Source organism: Cupressus sempervirens, chromosome 2, assembly GCF_028749045.1.
Source record: "Cupressus sempervirens isolate cs-2001-9-10 chromosome 2, ASM2874904v1, whole genome shotgun sequence".
NCBI lineage: Eukaryota > Viridiplantae > Streptophyta > Pinopsida > Cupressales > Cupressaceae > Cupressus > Cupressus sempervirens.
This window is the reverse complement of record NC_143119.1, coordinates 770,829,763-770,850,484: the sequence shown is the minus strand read 5'-3', so window position 1 is coordinate 770,850,484 and position 20,722 is coordinate 770,829,763. Positions and strand designations below refer to the sequence as shown.

Genomic DNA, 20,722 nt, shown 5'->3' with positions numbered 1-20,722 from the left:
AAAGGGATAAGGATTCTAGGAGTGATCCTTGAGTAGGGTAAGAAGTGGACCCTAGCAAAGACTTGGGAATAGGTCTTAGGAAGAGTTAGAAGAGCTCCTGTGAGGTGTCAGAGGTAAGTGAATCCATAGGAGAGCACCATGATGACCAATGTAGAGTTGGTTAAGGATTTGACTGAACAACAGGAGAAGAACATGCTTCTTGAGGAAGTTGTGGAAGAGATGAAGAAAAAGCTAGAGGAAGTTGATGAAACTACAGGAAAGATGAAAGAGCAGTTAGAAGTAGATAAGGAAAAAGGAAAGAATCAAGCAGAAGTGGAAGCAGAAGCAGAAGTAGACCCTCTATTAGCAGAGGAACCTTTTCTAAAGGCATTGAAGGCACTAAGTGGCAAAGCACTAGAAGGCATTCCCATCTTCACTTGAAGAATGGATGCAGAGTTAGTTATGAAATGGATTGAAGGCATGGAAAATCACTTTGAATGTGATGGAGTAACAGATGCATAGAATCTGAAAATAGCTAAATCAAGGCTAAGAGGACAAGCTCTAACCTGGTGGAAATTCTTGCAAGAAGAAAGAGAGAAGGAAGGCAAGAAGCCAATAACAAATTGGAAAACAATCGTGGCTAAAGTGAAAGAGAACTATCTACTTGAGGATTATGAAATCCAACTGCACAAGAAGAGACAAAATCTCAGACAAAGAGACCTAGATGTAGCTGCTTACACAAAAGAGTTCCAGAAGCTAAGCCTAATGTCTAGAGTCCAAGAACTTGAAAGCATTAAGGTGGCAAGGTGTACCTAAATGGACTTAGATGGAACATTCAAGAAGAGTTGAGTCTCTTTACACTGACTACCCTTCATAGCTGTTATCAGTTGGCTATTAAAGTGGAGGAAAAACTCAAGAAGAAACAATACTTCAATACTAGGGGTAGAGGAAGAGGTAATGACACTAGAGGTGATCATAGAGGTGGTTCAAGTGGAAGAGGTAATGACAGTAGGAGCCAAGGTGACTTCAAGCTTATAGAGCAAGGACATGAGCCAAATAACAGAGGTGGATATGGCAGAGGGAGAAGTTCTTACAACAGTGGTAGGGGCAGATTAGGGGGTTTTGGAAGGAGTTCTCATCTTTCTTCCATGAAATACTATAATTGTGGGCTGTTGGGTCACCCAGCTTATAGGTGTCTTAACAAACCCTCATCTTCACAAGGTGAGAAGAAGATTGCCTCTGTCCAAGAAGAGGATTGTCCAAAACAATTAGAGGTGAGCCTAGATTTAGAGAAAGGAGAGAGTCTCACGTTGAGGAGGATATTGATTAAAGCACTACCAAGGATGAGCACAAGCAAAGAAGGGCTTTTTTAGAGTCAAGTGCAAGATACTAGGCAATGTATGCAAGGCCATAATTGATTTAGGATCTACTGACAATGTCATTTCAGAGGAGGTAGTACAAAAGTAGAGACTACCCAAGATACCCCCATGAATGTCCCTACAAAGTCACTTGGTTGAATAAGGGGCAAAACATATTGGTTAATGAACAAGTGCAGGTTGAGTGCTACCAATGGGTGCATGCCATCTATTGCTTGGCAAACTGGCAGTATGAAAGGGAGGCAGTTTACCATGGCAAGGAGAATAAGTACTCATTCAAGAGGAATGGAGTAACTTATAAGATCCAGTCTTTGATAGAGGAAGACATAGTGGAGAAGGCAGAAGCCAATGCACTATTGATGAGTGGGAAAGAATTCCTAAAGCATATAAAGAAGGAAGGAGGAGTTGGCTATGCCATATTGATGAAACCAAGGGAGGAGGAGATGCCTAAACAAACACCAATGCTAGAGGAGGTGAAGCAACTACTAGATCGGTTCAAGGACATCATTTGTGGAGGTACCCCAGCTACATTGCCACCAAAGAGAGAAATCAGCCATCAGATTGATTTTGTGCCATGGGCATCATTGCCTAACAAGGTTGCATACAAGATGACACTAGAATAGAATAAGGAGATAGCAAGGTAAGTCCAAGAGCTTTTAAATTAGGGTCTAATCAGGAAGAGTATAAGCCCATGTGCTGTTCTAGTGGTGTTGGCTCCTAAAAAGGGAGGTAAGTGGAGAATGTGTAGTGATTCTAGGGCAATAGATAGGATAACTATTAGATACAAGTTTCCTATTCCTAGAATAGAAGATTTGATGGATTGCCTAGGAAGTGCTAAATACTTCTCCAAGATTGATTTAGAAAGTGGATACTATCAGATCAAAATGGAGGAGGGAGATGAGTGGAAGTCAGCCTTTAAGACTATAGAGGGATTGTATGAGTGGCTAGTAATGCCATTTGGGCTTTCAAATGCACCTAGTACCTTTATGAGGGTGATGAATGAGGTTCTAAAGGACTACATAGGTGTCTTTGTGGTAGTCTACTTAGATGACATCCTCATTTTTAGTAAAACTAAAAAACATATGAAACACCTAGAACTCGTGTTGAAGAAACTCCAAGAGGAAAAGCTCACCATAAACCTTGAAAAGAGTGAGTTCATGAAGCAAGAACTAGTCTACCTAGGATTTGTAGTATCATGATGCAACTTGAAGATGGACAAGAGCAAGGTTGAAGCCATTTTAAGTTGGCCTACTTCTAGGATAGGGACTGAAGTCAGAAGTTTTCATGGGTTGGCTCAGTTTTATAGGAAGTTTATAAGACAATTCAGTGAAATTTGTGCACTAGTCCTTGACACCATAAAAGGACTCAAGACAAAGTTTGTGTGGACCAAGGAACCCAATGTAGGTTTTGAGAGATTGAAGAAGGAAGTGGCTACCCCACCTATATTGGTGTTGCCAAGTTTTGTTAAACCATTCATAGTAGAACGTGATGCAAGTAACATTGCAATGGGTGCAGTCCTAAGCCAAGAAGGCAGGCCAATGGCATTCTTTAGTGAAAGGTTAAATGAGGCCAAGTCTAGGTATTCATCCTATGACTTAGAACTATATGCTTTAGTACAAGCCCTTAAAAAGTGGAGGCATTACCTATTGCCTAAGGAGTTTGTGGTTTATATTGCTCACCAAGCCTTAAGTTACATCAACACTCAAGACAAACTAAGTTTGAGGCATATCAAGTGGATGGACTACTACAGTCCTACACCTTCACTATCAAGCACAAGAAGGGAGTTAATAATAAGGTTGCAGATGCACTTAGCAGGAGGTTGCTCATTGTTCAAGAGATCCAGTTGCGGAGCATTGGAGTTGAGAAATTCAAAGACCTTTGCAAAGGAGATACAAACTTCTTAGAGATTTACCAGGTATGTACTGAATATGATAATCATTTTCATAGTGAATATGCTGATTACACATTGCAGAATGGGTTACTATTCAAGGGCAAACATTTGTGTGTCCCAAGAGGCTCTATGAGGGAGAATCTTATTCAAGAGAAACATAATGGGAGTTTAAGTGAACACTTTGGGTTGAACAAGACCCTAGACTTAGTAGAAAGGTTTTACTATTGGCCTAAAATGCAAAAAGATGTAAGGAGATATGTGGAGCAGTTTGGAGTGTGTCAGAAGACAAAGGGGACATCATCAAATGCAGGTCTATATCAACCATTACCCATTCCAAATAGGCCTTAGGAGTGCATCAGCATGGACTTTGTAGTAGGACTACCTAGAACACCTACTGGGTTGGATAGTGTGTTTGTGGTGGTGGACAGGTTCAGCAAGATGGATCATTTTATTCCATGCAAAACAACACATGATACCAGTCACATTGTCCACCTTTTCTTCAAGGAAATAGTTAGGATACATGGCTTACCCATGAGCATAGTGGCATATAGAGATGTGAAGTTCATGGGCCATTTCTGGAAGACACTTTGGAAAGGTTAGGAACCGACTTGTCTCATAGCTTTGCCTACCACCCCCAATAGATGGTTAGACAGAGGTGGTCAATAGGGTACTTGGTAACTTGTCGAGGTGTTGGACTAAGGAGTATGGACAAAGAGGGGAGCAAGTCATTCCTCAAGCAAAATTTGCTTACAATGATAGTACAAACAGGGCTACTGGTAGAAGTCCATTTGAAGTAGTATATGGGTTACATCCAAGAGGAGTTCTTGAGCTCAAATACTTGAAGGGTTATGCAGGAATCAATGGTCATGCTGATGACTTTGCTCAATCAAGGAGAGAGGTACATAAGCAAGTCAAGAAGACCCTTTGCAATTAAAAAATTGAAAGCTAAGAGAGATGAAGGGAGGAGAGATCTACAATTTGAGGTAGGTGATTTGATGATGGTATTCTAGAACAAGGCTAGATTGCAGAAGGGCAAACCAAGCAAGCTACAGATGAAAAGGATTGGACCATGCAAGGTGTTGGTTAAATACGGACCAAATGCCTACAAGGTGGAATTACCCAAGGAGATGTCCATTTCTCCCATATTTAATGTGAAGGATTTGATCAAACACAAAGGACTAGAGATGGAATGAATAGTACAATATTGAGGTAAATAGGGATGTTGAAGAACATAAGGTGCCAGATCAGATCAAACTACAAGTTGACAAGATTCTGGATTCAAGGGTCAAGAAGAAGACTAGGCATAAGATATATATGGAACACTTAGTAAAATGGAGACACCAACTAGAGTCAGAGGCTACCTAGATAGCTCAGAATGACTTCAAGAAGCATGGCATCAGTGTACAGTTGTTAACACCATAGGTTACCTAACTTGTTTGTTGTAGGGGAAGAATGGTGCAGGAGCACCTTCATTTTTGGCTTATAGGTTGGTTTAGCCAAGCACCAGTTAATAAGGACTAAGTTGTGAAGTCCCAAGTTGATTTTCGTGTGTGTAATAGTTTAGGGCTGAGTGGAGTCAAGTGATTTGAGTGGTCTTTTGGGATCTAGGTGTTTAAGTACTAGAAAGTCAGCAAAGGGTCAAACTTTGACCAAGACCCTAAAATGGAGTGGTTTTTGGGAATTTGATGTTTTAGTTGTTTTAAGGTCTTATGTAGTGGTTTGGAGTCAAGTTGAACCATGGAGGCTAATGGTTTGACAAAATTGCCAAAATTGCAAAAGTTGTAAAAGAAAAAGTTGTGATGACAAATTTTCCTAAAAACTTGGAATTGGGCTTAATGGTGTTCTGAGCCTGACCTAAGGGTCCAAACTTTTGGGAAGGGAATATATAAGGCCATCCAAACCCTAACTTGACAGTTAGGAAGGACTTTGTAGGGATTGTGGATTGGGAAGAGCAAGAAATTGGTTGTATTTGTGTATTACAGCTTTCGTCCAGCCATTAATGGATTGAAGAGACTGAACTAATGCATTGAAACTTGACTTTGTGTTGTGTATCTATCCTTTGTAGCATTGGTTTGATTGTCTTGTAAGACTGGTGATCATTTTGATAATTGTTTGTGTTTTGTGGTTTCACTACCTGGTTCATAGCCAATCATGTAAGTAATGGCTTTAACTTGACTTTCGATGGTTAAAACTTCATGGCCACTTGGAATCAAGTAATGCACTTTGTATATAGTTTAAATATGGATTTTGGAGTCATTTGTTGCAAGGGAACCATTTTTACTACCAAGCCCTAGGCGAGTGCAACAACATTTTGGCTAGTGGTTTGAGCATAACAGTAGCAAGAGAGCTTGCTAAATGGATTGGGTTGAACCAATCAGTGGAGGGAGCATGTAGAGGGATGTGTCCTTGTGGTGTGAATGCAAGGAGAGGAGTAGAGGAGTTGTTTTAAACAACCTATGGAAGCAAAGAAGGCAGACTGGAAAGCATGCTTCTAAAACCCTTGAGAATAGGGCTTGCTAAGGAAGCCATCGTACGGACAATGTTAGGACCCAAGACCAAAGAAATCCTTGAGTCTTGATAGGTGGTAGGAAGAATCCATAGTTGGTTCAAGGGGTTGTTTGGAGGAATTCTGAGTTATTCCAAGAAACCTAGTTTTGAGGAGGCCTAATTGGAGCAAAAAGCCTACAAGGCCTAAAACTAGGAAAGTAAGAAATCGATAGGAAACCCAAGTAAAGAGCCATCAATATGGATTAGGGTGGAGTGAAAACCACCAAGGAATAGAGAGAAGACCTATTCCTAACCCCAAGAACAACTTGGGCAATAAAGTGGCTAATTGAGTCCATGAGTGCATAGGTAAAAGTGGTGGTATACTAGAGTTTGAAGTTGGTGGAGAGTTCTAAAATGGATAGAGATTCTAGGATTTATCCCTAAGTAGGGTAAGAGTTGACCCTAGCAAAGACTTGGGAATAGGTCTTAGGAAGAGCTAGGAGAGCTCTTGTGAGGTAGTTTAGATCTCCCCATCACCAATCCTTCTTAACGAGCTTCAATGACTTAGCTAGGGTTAGTGGAGGCATCTCCACTTGCTTGATCCTCAAAGGGAAAATCAACATCATCAGTCTTGTATTGGTCTTAGGTTTGCATGACATGTTACCCTTCATTATTTTCGATGCACTTGAATGCCTTCCCAATCTGCTTTTGTCCTCTTTCTAGGATTTGGCAGAGTTTCTGCTGACTTCTTCTTAGCTCCCTCAATGCATCTTTGAATCCATTACTCAATGCCATGATTCAATCTGAATTTCCTGGTAGGTTGGCAAGATCACCAACTTTGACACCACTGTAATGTCCCCAACTGCATGGTATATGAATTTCCATTTCATATCATAACACTGTGATGGACTTGAGGGAAAATACTCGATGGAAGGACTAAGGGAAGAGTACGCAAGGGAAGTACCTGAGGAAACACCCAAGGGAAGTACTTGAGGGAAAAGTACCCAAGGGAAAGTACCCGAGGGAAGTACTCGAGGGCAAATACTTGAGAGCAAAGTACCTTTGACACCTTCGACCCTTAATTAATGGTACTCGATACCCTTTGACACACTTTCTAACACTTCGTACATCAATGTTACTTCCACTGAAGGATCCAATCATAGCTAATTCCTACATCATAAGATTATTATAAATACGGGAATGAATCAACATGGCGTATACACCAACAACATCGAATGGCCAAGAACTAGATATTTATAATTATATTTGCCCATGGTAGAGATAGATGCGACAATGAAGTAAAAAATGAAATATCTGAAGCAATATCTCCAACGACAGACTAGGGTGAGGAGTTAGTCCTACCAAAATTTCAAATATAGAGCAGGGAGGATTTCACACCTTTGAAACTGCAACAATGTTGAACTCCAATTGGATTTTGCAAATACAAGAAAACATCAAATTCACCATGCCTATTACTATGCCAAACTCAACCTTATATATGGCTACGACAAACTTCCTGAAGGATTATAGATATGCCAACATGACCCAGACACTACCAACCGGTGTTTCGGGACTCTGCGAGGCCAAGTAGGACTCTACGAGTCCAAGGCAGAGGCGGCCTTTTTGAGGTAAATAGCCTTTGGACTCAGACTCGGCCAACTCCTGAGTCCATGACTCCTGATATTTTTTAAATTTTTTTTTTTTAAAAGATAGAGATTTCTGGAAGGTGTTTTTTTCTCCAGGTTATATTAATTCTGAAAATGATGTTGTGGTATGTCAGGAATTAATTAAGGATTGAATTTTAAATCTTAAATTTTCAAATTTATGTCTGAAAATCTTGAATATTATAGGAAATTTAATGTTTAAATCTTCAAATGTCGTTAACCAGGTTGTAGCAAATTATATAGCTGGATAGCCCTGCATCTCAAATGAAGGATAGTTAACCAAATTGAAGGCTCACTACCGATATTGGTTACTATTTGGGTTTCATAATGAAGAAGTCACTTTCAGCATTGTAGAGTTCAGTAATGTTGTATAGATATTTTCAGATTTACATATATTTGTGTTAGAATTCTATAATGATGTATATGAGTTTTTTTTTGTTTTTTTTAGACTTACGTATTCATGAATGTTAGAAGTTTAGAACTCTCTAGTGTTGTACATGAAGTTATAAACTTTTAGACTTACATTTATATGTGTTGCTGGCTATGTCTTTGATCATTTTCTTGGCAAAAACTTGTAAGCCAACTATAATTGTTATTAAAAGCCTTTTACCGTTAAAGGTTGTGTTTCACAAAGCAAATTGATAGACATGCTTGAGAGCCTTGTTGTTGTCTACAATGCGCACATAAGGTATAACAAACATATTTCTCAATATCTGAGTCTTCTATGACTTATCTTAGGCGTATTCGTAGGAGGGCATAGGCTACTATGAGCCTTAGTCTTCTACACTCTAGCTGATATTTTGATATATGTTTTCAACTTTTGATTCCATGGATTTCATATATTGTAAACATTTGATAGTGACACTATGTTTAACTTTATATTATGTTAACTAGTTTTTTTCCTTCAGAAATTCACTGTTATACTTATGTGATCTATGCAAAATTGTGTATGAGGGTTAAGTAGCTTCTATTTATCTTAGTTATTGTGTATTTGATGTTAATTGACTAAATGATGCATGAAGAAATTTCTAAATTCTTAAAAATCTTTGAATTTCATGGGTGTTTCAATTTTCCGTGTCTTGGCCGTTTTCTGTTGCCGAGTCCGAGTCCGATTTTGACTTTCTGAGTTAGAGATGAGTCTGAGTCCCGTAACTATAGTATCAACTAATAAATTAAAAATAGGTTTGAGAGTATTAGTTTCCGGTCCGTACACAAATAATTTTAATTGAACTATTATATTATTATTTTGACCCTCTTTATTTTATAACTAAATTAATTAATTGAAGTAGTCCTTTTTAAAAAAAAATTCGAGAGCACTAATTAATTAATATAATTCACTTAATTAAAATTGGGGACATTACACCATGATAATTGAATCCAATGTTTATCCTATTAGAAATAAATATTCCATAGTATTAATAAATATTTTTTAGTATTTCCTTTTTGACCCTTCTTTTATTGATAGAGAATTTGATGCAAGTACTCTTTGTAAGCATTGTTTTTTGGCATATAAATATGTACAAATTGTAAAAAGATAAAATGAAATGAAGAAGAAAGTTCTGAGAAACACACTCACATTTTGTAAGAATTAGGAATATGATTTGCTATTTACCGTACAGGTAAAGAAATCAACGCATACAGACAATGAACACGAACAACAGAATAATATTCACAATAGTAGATGATTGATGCTTTACAATGATCCCAGACGGGATATAAATACTACCGCCGAACCTTCCCGAAGGAGTCCGTCGGCCACAATTATTCTATCCGCTACAAATTATTTACCGCCGGACCGTCGGCTACAGAATACCGAAACACCGCCGGACTGTCGGCTACAGAATACAAAACACCGCCGGACCGTTGGCTACAGAATACCGAAACACCGCCGGACCGTCGGCTACAGAATACAAAACATCGCCGGACCGTCGGCTACAGAAACACCGCCGGACCCATCCAGTTGGCTAACACCATCCCCCCCAAAAAGAAAAGTCGTCTCCGGACGACAATTACAAAATATCTGAGACAAATTAACAAACAAAATACATCATCAGAGTGACTACAACAAGAAAAATCTGCTTCTATCACATCGCTTCACTTCGTCCCGTGCCTATAGCCTCTGCTAACACAATACTATCTCCTGAAGCTGACCTTGATAGCCACCTGTCCTGCTTTCTCTGCTTCCAACACTGGGTCCACTAAGCTAAGTGTCACTGCATTGCCTCCAATTGGATGATTAGCTCCTCCCGAGCTCTCTACACATCCACCAAGACAGCCTCCCGGCCAACACCTACTCCCAGTGCCTTTGGTACACAGAAAGTCCATGCCTGTAGCAACTTCAACTCTTCTCAACTGGTCAGACTACCACAACTGATATCCGCAACGACTGGGGGTCCAGGGGGCAATGCCCCCGACGGGCCTGTCGCAGTACAGGGCGGGGTCGAGGGGCAGCACCCCTCGCCGCCAAGACCAAATTAGCACTTCGAAACCCACACAGAAATGCACGGATCACACCATTTTTGTTCTTTTCTGCCGATTCTGCACTCTTTCTGGCAACCACGGATGCGTCCCTTTTCCTTTGGCATCATCTGTCACTCATTCTGAACAACTTGAATCTGTCGTCGTTTTTTTTTTGTTTTTTTGTTTTTTTTTCAACTGCTTCCTCTACAATCCACCACAAATCCCTCTGCACACAGAAATTCTTCTCCATATTTGCCGCCAACTGACTCTTCCACGGCTTCGGCTTGCCCGCTGACTCCATGCAACAATGATTTATTTCTTCTTATATAGATTTCCCTTTGTCTGTTACACGTGCAATCTCACTCCTCGGAAGGTAGATGAATGGTACGCCGGCCCTGAAGATTTATGGATTATCCTTGAAGGAAAGCCTCTACCACCAGCTCAGGCCGTAAGAGGAGCCAGAACATCACAAACTGAAGGGGATAGAAGTCGGGATAGAGGTCGCAACCTATACTCGGCCGTCGGGGCAAGTGCCAGGCTCCGAAGAGTAGGAGGACGCTGTGGGAACAGTTATGATGAGAAATGCCGATTTTCCACCTGGTCATCAACAAGATGGGGAAGTTGCTTTTGCTGGAAGGAGACGGGGTGGAGGTCGTGGCGGTGCCCGTGGATGTCCGCGGACCATGCTATCATTGCTGCTTTTAGTGGCGAGGGAAATATTATGCCCGCGGGAGCTTTTTTCTTTCTCCGCCGGAGCAATATTATCCCCGCGGGGGCTCTTACTTTTCCTGCCGGAACCTTCATTCTCTGTCAAAGCAATCGTTATGCCCCGAGGCTTCACACTCCATGGGGGTCTCTTGCCCGCGGACCCGCGGAACTTCCAACTTCGCTGGCCGCGGACAGTTGTTGCCCGCGGGGTCCTCCAACAGCTATTGCCTACGGGTAGACTTGCCCGCGGGGCTTCCTGAAATGATGATGATGATACTCTTTTCCGATATGTTAGCTACCTGCTTTAACCGTGGATGCTTGACTGTGACCCGCCCGCAACGTGGAAGACTGTATGGTTAGCTGCTACTGCTCCTGCCGCGTGTTTGATACTTTGATGCTAGCGTGGGTGGTATGACTGTTCACCAGTCCGAACTTAGATTTCCGCCCAGTCAGCTGCCAACCTTGCAGGTTACCACTATCACTAATCACTTCTGCAACACTACACGTGTGTATGTCTCATGCTCGGGCTACCTTCTCACTGTAATCTCAACGTCTTGGATCCTTCCTGCGGCCAGATAGAACTCTCGGTACCATTCACCACCTACTTGTTGACTGAACCTGGATGTATCTAAAGCTCACGGGATGGTATGGTCCTCCTATCTCCAGTCCTATGTATGGTCTGATATCTTAACCTACATCCCCCAGTAAAACAACAGCAGTCTTCTCCTGAGGTATATATGTAGGATACTTACTTCTGAGTGCTGACTCTTAGCCTTTCTTTTGTCGGCCGCGGACAGTTGTTGCCCGCGGGGTCCACCAACAACTGTTGCCACCGGTAGACTTGCCCGCGGGGCTTTGCTGTTCGCGGCTGCTTCTTTTTTTTTTTGGAGTTTTTTTTATTTTTTATTTTTTTATTTTTATAGATTTCTCAATTAACAGGGGTACCTGGGGCATCTTTGGACGCCACTGCCGCCAGAGAGTGTTGTACTGACAAGGGAGGATTCCATGACGGCGAGAACTTCCTTGTACGATATGGTTTCAACTTGGATCCGTTAACTGGCTGAGCTATCTCTTGTCCGTCCAAAGTTGCCAATTCCTTTGCCCCAGTGTCGCCAATTTCTCGGATCTGATATGGTCCAATCCATCACACTTTCAATTTGCCCGGCTTGATTTCATTACGGCCGTCATACTTCAGTACTAACTGTCCTGGCTGGAATCTGCTACGTTTCAGATGCTTGTCATGCCTGAGTTTGCGTTTGTTCTGTGCCACTTCTGTTGCCCACTGTGCCTGCGGTCGTCGCGCAACTGGATTATTTCCTTGCTGTCGGTGCCCTTCCACTAATTTTATGCTGCGGTGTAACCTTTTCTTTCCGTGCGGTCCATTCACCATGTACCAGACAGTGGGATTTTTCGTTTTTCTGTGTTCAGACTGTATGTTCTTCCCCTTAGCTTCAGCCATGGTAGCTTTTCCTTCTTCCACTTCCCTGCATTCCTCCGGACATTTGTTTTCCTCCTTTTTCTCATCTTCGTCGACCCTTAGCATATTACAACTCAGAAAGAGTTCGTAGTCTTCTATCTGCCAGTGGTAAAGGCCATTCATCGAGTCCAGGTCGTCATCACTCGATCCTCCGTCAAGTCTCAATACTCCTTCATCCGGTTCCATTCTCCTCTTTCCTTCGTCATCACTCTCGCCTTCACTGTCAGAATCTGACAATGCTGCCTCCTTGCCAACCATTTGCGTGTGCAGGTCAACTATGAATCTTTTGCCTCCGCGCTCCATTGATAGGGTATTTCGTTTCCAATCATGTTTTACTTTTGCTTGCACCAACCAATCCCGTCCCAGAATAGCATCATAGCCTTTTCTTTTTAATGGAATGACCACAAAATCCAATAAAAATGGTTGCGTACCAATTGTTATCGGTTGCGCTTTCAAAATTCCCAACGGTTTGATTCCATGTTGATCTGTCGTGAGCAACTGAAATGCAGGTGGCCACAGCGTCGGCTTTCCCAACTTCTTCCAAGTATCCTCCGACAACACATTCACGCCGGACCCTCCGTCAACAATTGTCTCTGTCAAAACATTTCCCAAAATCCCCATCTCGACTACCGCCGGATGCCGTCCGGATGTGAGTGCCAACAGCATTGGGTCTGTTGCCGTCGCTTCCCTACTGTCCCTTCCTGTGTCCTCCGTTGCTTTCGAAAACGGTGTATGATTCAGAATGGCCGTCTGTAACTGGGCCATTGTGAGAAGGAGGTCACTTATCTTTACCGGTATCTCCGTTTGTAAGATCTGTCGTACAATGTTTTGTTCTGCGAAGGTCTTTGCCAAGGTGCCGGTGATGTCCTTCAACTGAGATGTCCCCGCAGACGATGCCTTTGCAATGTCTGCCTGCGCTTCCCCCACTTTTCTCTTTTCCTCCGCTTGCCTCCGTGTAATTGCCAGAACCTCCTCTACATCCGTGCCAACAGTGATCAAGTTTACTCCAGCCTTTGGACACTTGGAATCTTCGTGATCGTCGGGTCCGCACCATCTGCATAATAATTTCGGTGTGTTTGCTGCTGTACAATCCCGCGCAAAATGACCCGACAAATTACATGCTCAGCATTGAACAATCGGCCGTCCGTTTGCATCATACTGAGTTCGACTTCGACTCCCATTATTATTGTTATTATTGTTATTATTTTGCCCTCTGTTATTATTCCTGTATCCTCCGGATGTAGCACCGGCAGTATTTGTGTTTCCGCTACTACCAGACGGGGAAGCCTCCTGTGTGAGAAACACCTGCGGAGATCCTCTTGTCTTCATGTTAAAGGGGCACTCCTTTGTCGAATGGCCCATGATCTGACAGATGTCACAGAATTGGTTCTTTGGACACGATCCTTTAGTATGACCGTCGGTCTTACATTCCGTGCACCACAATTCACTACCTTTTGGCTCTTTTTGCATATTTTTAAACTCCTTCATCATTCGAACCATATCCTTCTGTAGGGCACGAACCTTCTTGCTGTTGCCTTCGTCGTCGCTACTATCATCTCCGGCAGGCTCGTCGTCATCAGAATCAGAGGAGCTAGTTTTCTTCTTCTTTGTCTTCTGCTCACTTTCAAGGTCCAGTGCTCTGTTATAGGCATCCACATATGATGACGGTGGCACAATTTTCATTTTCCTCCGCAACTTCGAGCGTAGGCTGTCCACAAACCCCCTTTTCTGCAATCCGTCCGCTGGCTTGCTTTCCATTTTGTTTATTAAGTCTTTCAATCTCCTGGCATAGAAACGGACAGTTTCGTGCTTCCCTTGCTTGGTATTGAAAATTTCCGCTACAATTTCATTATCATCCCGCAAGAGTTTAAATTCCGCCAAGAACTCCTTTTTAATGTTATCCCATGTATCCAGCTTCTACGGATCCATATCCGAAAACCAATCAATTGCGACACCCCGTAGGGTTGCCGGAAATTGCCTGACCCATTCGTCGGTATCTGTGATTCCATTTGCCCGCTAGATCGTCTCACATGTCTTACAATGTCGAAGGGGGTCGGCTGTACCATCGCCTTCAAATTTCGGCAGCTTTTCTTTGGGTCCCGCCATAACTCCGGAGGTCTGCACTCCTACAGTGGTCGGCACTCCCACACCGGCGGTCGACACTCCTACACTGGCAGTCTGAACTCCCACACCGACAGTCTATACTCCCACACTGGCGGACTGGTCTCCCACACCGGAGGTTTGCACTCCCACACCGGCGGTCTGCACACCCTCACTGGAGGTGTCGATAGCTGCAACCCTTGGTGAAGACGAAGGATCCTCCCAAATTGTTTCCTGCGGAAGTCTATCCTGGAGGAAGGGGTCACTCCACGCTCGTGCTCCGTTGGCACTGCGAGCCGTGCGAGTTGATGCTCTCCCGTCTGAATTTTCTTCCCTCGGCGAACACAACTTCAAGAACTCCTCACGTGCTTCTTCCACCAATTCTACCCGCTGCCGAGTCTCCTCCAGTAGTTCCTGCGCACTTCGGTTTCCGTCGGCAATCTTCTGGAATCTCCATCAACGTTCAACTTGCTGTGCCAGAATTAGATTCTCTTGTGCAATACGGATTCCATCTTTTCCCTTCGCCTTATTCCGATCCTTGTTAAGTTGATTTGGCATTAATCTTCATTCCTCCCACTTTCCAGATTCATAAGGCAACGGCGCCAAATGTTTACCGTACAGGTAAAGAAATCAACGCATACAGACAATGAACACGAACAGCAGAATAATATTCACAATAGTAGATGATTGATGCTTTACAATGATCCCAGACAGGATATAAATACTACCGCCGAACCTTCCCGAAGGAGTCCGTCGGCCACAATTATTCTATCCGCTACGAATTATTTACCGCCGGACCGTTGGCTACAGAATACCGAAACACCGCCGGACCGTCGGCTACAGAATACAAAACACCGCCGGACCGTCGGCTACAGAATACCGAAACACCGCCGGACCGTCGGCTACAGAATACAAAACACCGCCGGACCGTCGGCTACAGAATGCCGAAACACCGCCGGACCGTCGGCTACAGAATACAAAACACCGCCGGACCGTCGGCTACAAAAACACCGCCGGATCCATCCAGTCGGCTAACATTTGCCACCTTTGTCTCCGCTTCCCCAAGGAGACAAAGGTGGCAAATCCTATGCTTCCTATCAATATGATGGTCGGTCTATAGGTGTAACCAATGGGAGCTTGCTAAAAAAGATCCCAAAGAGATGTGGAGGGCATGACTGCAATAGCGAGTGAGGTACCAAGGGCGCACAATAACCTTGTCCTGGATATCCATGTAGTGCTTAGCATAGAAAGCCATCTTCAGGCGGAGCCCTCCTAAAGAGTTACTCTTTTTCTTGTCATGATAATGTAATGTTTGTAGATGTCGGTCCTAATGTGCTCATTCAGCTCTTGTGGAGAAGGGAGAAGTTGAGCAGGGGCATCGAGAGAGAATTGGAAGGGGGAAGGCGGTCCACTGTGATACAGATCGAGTGAAGAAGAGTAGAGGCTAGGGGAAGCAACAACGAGCCTTACTAGCAGGATCAAAACCCACTACCCCCTTGGAAGAGCAATAGGCCAAGTAGGATTTTTTGAGACAACTCTCAGAGGAGTTCGCGAAGCTCTGAAGTTGATGGAGAAATCAAACCAAGTCGAAGATGGTCTCGAGCCCTAAAGGGTGTGCCCCAAACTTGACCAAGATGATGCTGTAGGGAGTGGACCAATGACATCTGATAATGCGCCAAAGTAGGAGGGTTTGGACTCTCTCGACCAAAGCCCAATAAGACTCCAAGAGAGAGTGCCACCACACAATAGAGTCATGTAGGACAGTTGACCTAACCAAGGAGTCCAAGAGAGACATTTTGCTCGTAGTATCCTTGAAGTGATGTTTAATGCACTATCTCTCAAGCATAGCTAGGGAACCAAGGCCCTTATTAACCTAGGGATACATGGTAGGTCTTAAGTTGAAACAGGGTCCAAAGAACTTAACCCCCAAATAAGTATAGGAGGAAGTGATTTCAATCTCCATACCCAAGAAGTAGAAGTGGAGATGCGAGGTCATCAAGCAGTTGAAGAACATCATTTGGGTCTTGTCCAAGTTTAGAACTAACTGTTGAGAATCACAAGAGTCATATAGGATAGTTGACTTGACCAAGGAGTCCAAGAGAGACATTATGGTTGTAGTATCCTTGAAGTGATGTTTAAAGCACTATCTCTCAAGCATAGCCAGGGAACTAAGGCTCTTATTAACCTAGGGCTGCATGGCAGGTCTCAAGTTGAAATGGGGTCCAGAGAACTTAACCCCCAAATAAGTATAGGAGGAATTGATCTCAATCTCCATGCCCAAGAAGTAGAAGTGGAGATGCGAGATCTTCAAGTAGTTGAAGAACATCACCTGGGTCTTGTCCAGGTTCACAACTAACTGCTGAGAATCACAATAGGAGGCCAGCCCATCAAGAAGCTATTGGAGCCCCCTCCGGTGAAGAAGCCAAGAGATCCACGTCATTGGTAAATAGTAAAATGGAGATCAAAACCTGGTGTAAGTAGCAGCCATCGTCAGGGAGGTAGAAATCCCGAAGGAAAGCCTTGAGCTCGTCAATGTAGATACCAAAAAGAGTGGGGGAGAGTGGGCAGCCCCGCTTTACCCCAATGGTGCACTGAATAGGATCTGAAAATCCTTTTGCTAAAAAATTGGAGATTAATTAGTAAATCAGGCTAAAAGAAAGCTGTTGTGAAGATGTAGCTTGCTTTGCTTCCAATTTACAACAAAAGTTTGAGAACATTTTTTTTAATCCTCTAGATGAAACACATAATTGTTCTTTATCATGTTTTAGAACAGTTTTTTAGTGTAGCTATTTCCTTGGTTTAGCAAATAATTCAAAGTAGCATTTGCTTGTGTTTGACATTGGCTAATGCAGATCTTCTGCTATCGATCTTGTTTATGTTTTGAAGTATATCCATGTGAATTTACCAGCACTTAAACTGTTACATATGGTGCTCCATCTAGTGTTTAACTTCCTTGTTCTATACTGTATGCTTTGACTTTTCTGTTTAAACAGCTGATATTATATTTTTGTCAGGGTTTGTTTCGGTCAGACTCTTCGCAATGGGTAGTTCTGGATTCTGCAAGCACACCTGAAGGCACTACCTTTGGAACTGAAAAGTGAGCAATTTATTTGCCATGAAAACACTCAGTTACCCTATGATTACCTTTTTTGTGGAGTTTCTGTAGTTGGCTCAATATTATGATTGAACAAGAAAAATAATTCATGAATTAAAATTGGTTGAACTTAGATTACCTGTCATTCTGGAAAAGGATAAAGCATGAGAAGATATGGTATTGTTATTTATGGACTTTTCCTTTTGATTGCAGCAATAGGGACTTTATGGAAACACCATTTCGGCCAGGTTCTCCAGGTTTTTATGCTTTGGAGTTGGCATTTCATTCAAGCCAAGCACCTCTTTTTGTTACGTTTGTACTCAACGTTCCAGATGGTATCTTGATCAGGTATAGTGTAAAAGTTAGAAGTATCATAGTAAGATGAGCAATGCTGGCCACATATTTTTCGCATGTTATTGGCAGTTATCTTGGCCCATGAATAAGCAAAAAAGTGCTTATTCAAACTTGTCAATTTCTATGAATTTTGGCAAAAGTTCTCATTAATTTGTAGGAAACAAGATGTAAGTTATTTTTCTTTCTTTATGTAGGAATCATCTGGGGAAGAATTTCTCTGTGCCATTGGGCTTTGGTCGAGGAAATCCAGATCCTCTTGGATTTTCATTAGGAAATGATGAATCTGCTAACTTTGCCCTTTATTCAAGGACTGCTGAGAATGTTGTGTTATGCTTATACAATGCCACAAGTATTGAGCCTTCTGTAAGTTCTTTATAAACTATTATAGAAGTAACAATTGCAGACACAACCAAACAGAGATTGTATCATGGTTTAGCTTTAAATATTGAGATTAATAGAAGGAGCTTATGAAGTTGGAAACTTACCTTCCTTTTTTTGAACTGGAATTCATTCTCTTTTACCATTCTTTAAGATTCTTTAAATGGATGCCTTGGCTAGTTACATGTTAGCTACATGTTCTTACCAGTGACTGATAATAGGTTTCCCAACTATTTATTTTCTTGTATGCAGTTAGAGATCGACTTAGATCCTTATATAAATCGGACAGGAGATGTCTGGCACATTTCAGTGGAGACTCTTGGAGAGTTCACGCGATATGGATACCGATGTAAGGTGAGTGAGGCATACATATGGTTGTATTAACTTAGTTTATACTTATCAATCCCTTTGAATGCCTTTGGTCCCTGAATGCATCTATTTATTTCATTCTTTCTTGGATACCCATTTATGTGTTATTTATTGAATATGTTGCTTAACAATTTATTTATTCTACTTTTGATTAGGCTCTAAGATGATTTTAACTGAAAAGCTATTGCCAGTTGACAGGAAAGAGTGTAATGAGAGCCGTCAAACTGGTGTGGTCAGGTGTTTATTGCAAAAATACTATCCATTTTAAACACAATACTCTATGTGAGAGCATTGAATAAATAACAAAAATAACTACACCAGCCTTGCATTACAAAGATCAAAGCAACAGGGAAGTATAAGTCTAGGGAAGTATAATTAGAAAGTTGGAGGTCATTGGACCAATCAAGCTCAATTTATTTCTGGTACAATTTTAATGTAGGGAGATAAACAATATGGAATCCAATGTTCTGCTCTACTATCTTCATGGATAAATTGGTAGTTTTGTCTATCCATTCTGAAATTGAGAAGAGTTGAGAAGAAGGGACGGTTGGATTGATAGCATTTTCCCAGATCTCTTGTTTAGAATAGTGACAATAGTCCAAAAGCCCACAGTTTTTAGTGAGAGTTAATTTGTAACTTATCTTACTGTTTGTTTGTTATTGTGGGAGATTTCTTTGTCAACTAGGATTAAGTTTGCAAGTGGAATGAACACGATCTTTTATAAACATTTAATTATAATAAAATGAACATGGTACTCTAGCATGATATAAGTTCTATCTAAATTCTAGTTACATTTTTCAGCAGACAAAAGTTGTCTTTCTGCTTATAAAAATATGAAACGACAACCAGCACTTGTACTGATGTGATATGCCCTTTATAAGTTGATAAATCAACAACCATTATGACTGAATGTAGCTGATGCAAGTTTACAAAGCAACTATACAAAATACATGTATAGATCTGCTAATAATCCCATCATACCACTCTCCCACAACGAATACATCATTAGCTGCCAGAAATCAAAACATCTCAATATCAACCATCAATCCAGTGATCAAAATAAACAAGTACATACTACCTTGTGAAGAAAAGATGAAATTAAAGTCAACATCATCTTTGTCCATTGTCTTGTGTATCTGCAGGGGAAGGAAAAGAGAATCAGGTCAGCATGTTTCCTCCAAACAAAGAGCTTTATAGGTTCCCCTGTAATGTCCCTTTCTTCCACCTAATCAGTTGTGCTTCCTGTTAGCCTATTCTTAGGGTTTCGTAGGCTATTTAGTGCTGGTAAGTGGACTTCTCTAGAGATATCGAGCTTGCAGTTTGTGTGTTTCGACAACATTTCAGTTTTTGGCATATTCTATTTCTAGTAAATGCCATTTTGGGTTCTTGGCTTTGATTTCAGTTCCGACTACACTTTTATGCATTCTCGTTTTCAGGGCCATGGCGTAGTCTCTAAGGTGGTGGAAACTAATGTTTTATCTTCCTCACTTAAGTGTTCGAAAAAGTGACTTTCACTTTATAACTGCTCTTTTCCTGCCAAGATCATTGGCAATTGATGCTGGAATAGGAATTGAGCATTGAAATTTGTTATTTTGGATTTGTTATACTAGAATTTATTATTCGGGATTTGTTATTCCAGGCTCGTTTGGTTTGACAAAACTAATTCTGGATTTGTTATTCACAATTGCATTTAGCGGCAAGAGCAGTTTACCTAAAGAAGTTGTTATTCCATTGATACGTAAGGCACCCACCTTCTATATGCATAACATGTGGATCTTGTTTCTCTATACATCTCAGCACAAATTAGAAGTCTAGATAGAATGGGAACATATTGTGTCGAGTAAGGATAAAGGTCAAAAGGCCTTCATGTTTTCTGCACTTCACAAGTGACACAATTAGGCACTACAACCCCAAAAATTTTCCATCTTGAGAAGTTTTCTCTGTAGTTACTACAAAGAGATGAACATTTTCTAGAAGCTGAGCCTGCAAATTTTTATCTCTAGCTGCTCATTCTCTTAAAGGACAACAGCCTTTTCATATATCAATTGTGTAATGTTCCTTTCTAGTAATTAACAAGGACGTCCTTCCTTCACTCCAAAAGTGCATCTTTGGAATTGACTTCTGCTGGGCCTGGAGGTGAAACCGGTGTCCATACAGTTGATGGGAAGGATAATGTTGTACAATGGCCACAATAGGGCTGCACTATGGCAAGAGGCAAGGCCGTACGGTAGGGAATGTAGGTCATATGGTGCCAACCAAGCAGGGCCGTACGATGGAAATAGCAAGCCGTATAGTTGGTGATACAAGTAGTACGGTTGGTGGAAGGTCATATGGTAATGTAATGTCCCCTTTTTGTGCGACATTATAATTTTGTGTTGCCAGCTC

The 20,722-nt window shown here is 41.8% G+C and overlaps 1 protein-coding gene across 8 annotated transcripts in view; it reads left to right on the top strand.

Annotated features, from left to right (window-relative positions):
* DBE1 (debranching enzyme 1) overlaps positions 1-20,722 on the top strand; it is a 360,131-nt gene that overhangs the window by 71,415 nt on the left and 267,994 nt on the right. For all 8 annotated transcript variants that reach the window (XM_089815520.1, XM_089815524.1, XM_089815521.1 and 5 more), the window contains 4 exons: positions 17,157-17,239; positions 17,450-17,584; positions 17,785-17,953; positions 18,221-18,322. In XM_089815520.1, coding sequence (XP_089671646.1) covers positions 17,157-17,239; positions 17,450-17,584; positions 17,785-17,953; positions 18,221-18,322 — 489 coding nt within the window. The remainder of the gene's footprint in view (positions 1-17,156; positions 17,240-17,449; positions 17,585-17,784; positions 17,954-18,220; positions 18,323-20,722) is intronic.